The 6,598-nt window shown below is 38.7% G+C and overlaps 1 protein-coding gene across 1 annotated transcript; it reads right to left on the bottom strand.

Moving 5' to 3' along the window:
* Positions 1 to 2,017: 2,017 nt before the first annotated feature.
* Positions 2,018 to 5,815, bottom strand: LOC107686125 (52 kDa repressor of the inhibitor of the protein kinase-like). The gene is made up of 5 exons (XM_016482983.1): positions 5,547 to 5,815; positions 5,036 to 5,156; positions 4,594 to 4,674; positions 4,412 to 4,451; positions 2,018 to 4,152 (listed from the first exon to the last, which is right to left on the bottom strand). The coding sequence occupies exons 1-5, from the start codon at positions 5,633 to 5,635 to the stop codon at positions 2,255 to 2,257; spliced, it is 2,229 nt and encodes a 742-aa protein (XP_016338469.1). The 5' UTR covers positions 5,636 to 5,815; the 3' UTR covers positions 2,018 to 2,254.
* Positions 5,816 to 6,598: the final 783 nt, after the last annotated feature.

Genomic DNA, 6,598 nt, shown 5'->3' with positions numbered 1-6,598 from the left:
CATCCGCTGATTTTCCCCCGACCACAGCCTGAGCTGTCGGCGAGCTCGTTAACTTGCAAATCGGGCTTAAATCTGGTTTACAATCCTGTAGTGTGAATTTAGCATTAGCAGCACATAAAACAAAATGTCGTGGCCTAATGGTTAGAGTGTCTGCCTTGTAACCCAAAGGTTGTGAGTTCGAGTCTCAGGTCTGGCAGGGATTGTAGGTGGGGTGAGTGAATGTCCAGTGCTCTCTCCACCCTCAATACCATTACTGAGGTGAGACCCTTGAGCAAGGCACTGAACCCCCAACTGAAGGTCATTGGCTGCCCACTGCTCCAGGTGTTTGTTCACTACTTACTGCTGTGTGTCTGCACACTGGATGGGTTAAATGCAGAGCAAAAATTCCAAGTATGTGTCACCACACGTCATGTCCTTTCCTTTATGTCCTCACTGTGCCATATGACTGAATCTCTATTCTAGCTGAATTTTTCAGATGAAGGGTGAGTTATAGTAATGTGCACTCTTTATCATGGTAATGCTTCTATATACAGTATCACATGGCATAATGTAATGTAAAATGCTGTATTTGATGCTATCTGTCTCCTTTCTTCTGATACAGCTCTGATCAGTTCCTCTTCCTCGTGTCCTGCTGTATGTTCACAAATAGCAAAACACACGGTTTTACAAACGAGGACGTCCACAAAGGGAGGTTTTAGGTGATTTTGTCAAGTTTTGTTTAACCATTAAGATGAGTTAGATTAAATAATAGACAAATGTATTAATCTGAATGAGAAGTCATGCAAATGAAAAGTTCAATAGTAATAGCTTTATGAAAGGCAGTTACTGTGAATGAAACATTCATAACTCAAATAAAATCCATAATGTTTGTAAAAGTATTTATCAAAAGGTGTATGGAGGTATGACGTGGCCATAAGGTTTTGTGCTAGAACAGAGTTTACTGTCAATGCAGTAAATGTCCTCACTGTGCCATATGACTGAATCTCTATTCTAGCTGAATTTTTCAGATGAAGGGTGAGTTATAGTAATGTGCAGTCTTTACTATGGTAATACTTCTATATACAGTATCACATGGCATAATGTAATGTAAAATGCTTCTGAATTCAGAATTCTTCTGATACATCTCTGATCAGTTACTCTCCCTATGTTCACAAATAGCAAAACACACGGTTTTACAAACGAGGACGTCCACAAAGGGAGGTTTTAGGTGATTTTGTCAAGTTTTGTTTACTTCTGGGTACCAATTTGTCCCCAAAATATGGTTACAGTAAGTAGGTACACACACACACACACACAGATTTTCCTATCATTATGGTGACATTCCATAGGAGTAATGGGTTTTATACTGTCTCCCCCTACACTCATTGGACCCAAAAAAGGACAATTACTTCAGATATTGCCATCTTTGTGGGGACATTTTGTCCCCATAAAATAGAGCAAAAATTCCAAGTATGTGTCACCACACGTCATGTCCTTTCCTTTAAATGATTCACTGATTAACCATTAAGATGAGTTAGATTAAATAATAGACAAATGTATTAATCTGAATGAGAAGTCATGCAAATGAAAAGTTCAATAGTAATAGCTTTATGAAAGGCAGTTACTGTGAATGAAACATTTATAATAACTCAATTTATGCATTACAGTCCATTCAGGCTATACATTTTTTTACCAATATGTGTGTTCCCAGGGAATCGAACCCACAACCTTTTGCACCACTAATGCAATGCTCTACCACTGAGCCGCAGATGAAACACTTATTTGCATTGTGTGTATTGTACTAACACAATTGAAAATATGCTGAAATGTTTGAAAAATAAAATGCACTTTTGATGATCTGTTGTGACATTAGTACTAAGAGTTTTGAAAATTTACAAATTGCTTGTGAAAATTGCGCCAAAGCAATAAAAAAAACAATAATATCACATTACAACTAAGAACAGAAAACATACGATTTTTTGAAGAATATGTATTTAATTCTGAAAAATGCATTTAACAGTTTCAAGACATTCATGGAGTTGGTCAGCAAAAGATCTTTTTAATGTTTTCAAATTCAAACTGGGGGTGCACTTTTATATACCCCATAGCATGTTAAATGAAATGGTAGAACAATAAGAAAAGGCTCAAGTCCTGCTAATCTTGTATGACTGTACATAAAAAGCAAAAGTAACAAAATTATAGCTGCAAAATTACAAATTGCTGATTGACAAGATTCATCATACTGCAATATGTAAGACTGTGCTGCTGCCTGTAATCAATCACGATTCTCTGACGGCTCACTATCTGGATACATTTTCAAGTATTTCTCCACCATGCTGTCCAAATCATGCTTAATAGCACAGTTAATATAGAACAGAGCCATGCTCTTGTTTCTGTGATGCACAGGTATATCTTCCAGGTACGCTGTCAGTCGTTGTTTCGCAGTGCTGCATTTGTCATTTGTCAGAGCAAAGACTGGCAGATTGTACAGGACTTTCAGGAGAGCACACACGTTGGGGAAGAACTTCACATCGGACAGCTGAAGTGTCTCGTAGATGGTTGATGGCAGTACAACGTCTTTAGTGCCATGCTTCCATTTGATCTTCCAGCAGTGTAACTCGGCAGGAAAGGTGTCTGGGTTCAGCAAGTCATCTTTATAAATGTCTACACTGGTCTCCTCTGCAGTGTTGAACTTCAACTGTCCCATGATGGCAGGGACAAGTGACAAGGACTTCAGGGCCTTCAGATGATTTTCAGAGAAAAGATCAGACAGCTCCTTAATCACATGGCTGACCACTGGAAGGGTGACTTGCTCTTTATAGTAGGTCTCAGGTTGGATTTCCTCACCAGACGTCGGTCGTTTTCTGAAGTACAGCCTGGGTACTTTCACTGGGATTTCAAGAGCTGCAGCCAGGTTAACAGCCTCCTCAAACCAGAACTCATGGTAGACCTCGATATTCTCGTAAACTTCATTCAGCGAATGCAGAACCGCAGTTAGACTGCTAGATGCGAAGAAGACCTCGTTTGTTTGGCCTTGCAGATTCTTACCAAAGGCTCTGGAGAAGGAAAGTGTGTTCTTCAGCACCACTAACGTCATGACAAATTCAAAATCGGCCAATGCCTCGGATATGACAAAGGCGTTGTGTGCCACTTCATCGCTCCATTTGTGATCTTCATTATCATGGATGCTATCCATGCAAAGCAATAGAGACTCCAGGAGGTCGACAGCTACTTCGAATGTATCATGCTGCTCGGTCCATTTCAAATAACAGGCCCCTTTGAGGACATTGGCCTTTTCTTCGTTTCCCTGGTAGTAGATCGAAATAGCACTTTCCAGCTGATTTTGTAACAATGGTGACTTACTGAAAAATGCATCCAGCTTTTTCAGGGTACACATGACGAGATGCACTCCTGTGAAGGTCATTGTGTTTGCTAGGCAGATGTTTAGAGAGCAACTGGAGCAAGGGGTGAGAACTGCTAGCGGGTGTAACTCAGCTATTCTGGCCACCACTGCTTTGACCTTCATAGCGGACACACCAGAACACAAATACGCCTGTCCTCTGCAGTACTGCATGTCCAGGCCACATTTCTCGGTCACTTCACCAATAAGCCTCTTGGTGATAGCCTCCACATCACCTTCAAAAGGCAGAAACCCGACAAATTCTTCCCGGAGGCAGTTGGTCTTGCCCACAAAACGTATGAACAATGGGAGACGGCTCTCTCCGCATATCTCAACCAGGTTGTCTACAACCAATGAGAAGAAGCGTCCTTCTTTAACTTCAGCCAACGACTCTTCACGAACGCAGTTTTCGATCACTTCCAGCATTTGCTGCAATTGAGTAGAGGAGCAATATTCGAGGTTTACGGGCGACCCCTCGAACTTCTTTCTGAGGAATTCATCACCTGCGTTGATGCGGTACTCCAACAGTGCCTGGAAGTTGCTGGGAGTGAAGCTTTTGCTTCTGGGTTCTTTGTCGGAGTGCCCATGCAGAGGGATGTTCTGCGTTCCCATCATCATGACAACATCGAACAAAGACTTGAGATACTCTTTATTCAGCGTTTCCTCATCAATGACCTGAGGGCTGCTGTCAACCCCATCGCCATTTTTGCTCTCACTGATCTCTTTGGTTGTTGCCTCACTATCATCTTTCGTTGGCTCACTTTGGGAGTCCGCTGAAAAAAAAAAAAAAAAAACTATATTTGTGTAAATTCAGTAATTATTTTGTATAGTGGAATTCATGTAAATAAGTAGAATGTGTCAAAGAGCTTTATTACAGCATTACTAAATAAAAATGCATAAAAAAAAAAATCCCTTCAGATTACAGACTCAGCAAGCCGGGTATGTAAATATGTGAGAAAATCATATCGTAATATCTAAATAGTTCTGAATCATAAAACAAAGGAACAAACAAAACACACAAAAACAACTCACATTTACTCTTCTTCGCTTCAGGGGCATCCTTATTTTCTGTCTGTTAGAAACATACCAAATTCATTACTAAAACACTTCACATTCAGTATTTACACATAATTGACATTTACCTTAAAAATGTTAAGAGACAGGTTTAATACAGTACAGTAACAACTCATTGATTAATACTGAGCAACTCTTACCTCATTATTCGACCGTTTGAGGGAAGGATTGTCAAATACGGTTGGTAACGCATTATCCTTCAGTACGGTCCTGAAAGGGCTCTGGATAATAATCACAATAATGCGCAATGCAATATGTTAGAGATCATGTTATTTATTCATGGAAAGTTATGATGTCAGTTGTTTTATATGCTATATTTAAAACTCTTACACAACAATTTTTAATTCTTGTACTTTTGCAGTTTGTTTATATTTATATTTTCACTGTAATTTATGTCACACTGCAGGACTATTTAAGTGAATCGCAACGCGAGCAGAAACAGCACTTAAAATACACCCTTTCCCTGATGCATAGCCTATACAATTTCTTATAATGTAAAAGTATAATTCATATGAAGGTAAAGTACATTAAAAAATACAATAATTACATATGAACTACACAAAAAGATTAATAACAACTTACGGTTTTGGTTATCAAGTTAGGTTCAAAGTGTCTGGCACATAGTCTGTGGTATTTGTTCAGATGGTCCGGTGTTTTATCTTTAAGGTCTGAGCGACTGCAGTTTTCCACCCATTTCTTACACCTAGGAAGCAAATATGTCATGAATGGAGGGCTGTTAGCTTCTGCCACAGCACATTAAGCATTATGATATGGATATAGCATTATAATACTGTAACAGTGCATATTCTCTGAATTGTTTTGTTTTTAATGTAATATACAATGTTATTGTAAAACTGTGGTGCCTGATAAACAACTCCCGGTTATATAACAATACTTTGTGCAGCATGTAAACATTACATATTGACATAACGTTAGTCAACTTAGCATCTGATCTGCCAAGCAAGCTAACTGGCTCAATGCAGCTCTGCACACAATGTCTGTAACTTACTGGAAAATAACTGAAGGTTAAACACGAAGTCGTCTATCGTCTAGATGACAGGGTAAGTTAGGTGAGAAAACGTGTGTAATTTACCTCTCTGGGTCCCGTGGAAACCTGAAGAACGCCAGCACCGAATGAGTGCTGTTCCTGGAGCAGTTTAGAGCCGCGCAAAAATTAGGCATCGTGCGTTCACTCGGAGTCGAATCTTTAAGAGCGAATCAAGTTCATTGGACTCACCGTGATGATATTCTGAAAGAACAGCTTAAAAGAACGTTGAAAATATATAGTTTTTAAGACTAATAAAGCGGTAAATTGATCGGCACTCTAGTGCTTTGTGTGGCCTGGAGGAGAAGCGCGTTGGAGTTCGTCTCCGTCCCACAATGCTTTGCTCGCGCACAGCGAGTTCAAATTCCCAGCCAATCAGCATGCGCTTAGCCGTTTACAGGAAGAAATTGGCGACAGTTAGGGAGGAACCGTGGATATATTAGAAAAATAATTCTATAAGCAATATTAAAAGTAGTAGTTCGGCCAAGAATGTTAGATGTGTCATTTACTCACATTATTTAAAGATTTACAGTCTGTTTTGAATACAAAAGAAAAGTTTAGACAGTCTCAGTCACCCTTTCATTGCATTTCTTTCCCATATATATTAATGTTTTCATTAATCCTTGACTAGACGCATCAGACAGTAAAACCAATTTTTCTGTTACATTGACACAATCAAACTGCTATTTATATTGCACTGATATAATCTTTATTAAGATGTCATACAGTCACTAGCTCAGTGATCACAATAATTGTTAAAATACAGTGAATGCTCGTCTTGCCTTTAAAAAGACATGGTCACTAGTAAGGGATTCATGAAGTCCTCTAGAAAATAAGTATTTATTTTAAAAGACTTTACTGTAGGTTCAGGAAATTACACATTTAAAAGAAAAACTGAACAGCTGAACAGTAGCAACAGAAAATTACAGTGAGAGAAAGGCAAGACATTCTTTGGTTTTGTTCATTTTTCAAAACAAATCATTAACAAAAATCCTTTTTACATACATGTCAAACTTCCAGGTTCACAAAATGAACAAAGCAGTGTTGTGTTAAAATGTTACAAAAAACAGAAAAGGCTCTTATATATATATATATATATA

Source organism: Sinocyclocheilus anshuiensis, unplaced genomic scaffold (genome assembly GCF_001515605.1).
Source record: "Sinocyclocheilus anshuiensis isolate Anshui unplaced genomic scaffold, SAMN03320099.WGS_v1.1 scaffold437, whole genome shotgun sequence".
NCBI lineage: Eukaryota > Metazoa > Chordata > Actinopteri > Cypriniformes > Cyprinidae > Sinocyclocheilus > Sinocyclocheilus anshuiensis.
The sequence above is the reverse complement of the archived record's forward strand: the minus strand, read 5'-3'. Positions and strand labels throughout refer to the sequence as shown.

Excerpts from the sequence above, each read along its gene's own strand:
- LOC107686125 (XM_016482983.1), bottom strand. The coding sequence starts at position 5,635 with ATGCCTAATTTTTGCGCGGCTCTAAACTGCTCCAGGAACAGCACTCAT. Across the intron at positions 4,452-4,593 it reads TCAAACGGTCGAATAATGAG|ACAGAAAATAAGGATGCCCC; the intron begins GTAAGAGTTGCT and ends TGTTTCTAACAG. Across the intron at positions 4,153-4,411 it reads TGAAGCGAAGAAGAGTAAAT|CGGACTCCCAAAGTGAGCCA; the intron begins GTGAGTTGTTTT and ends TTTTTTTTTCAG.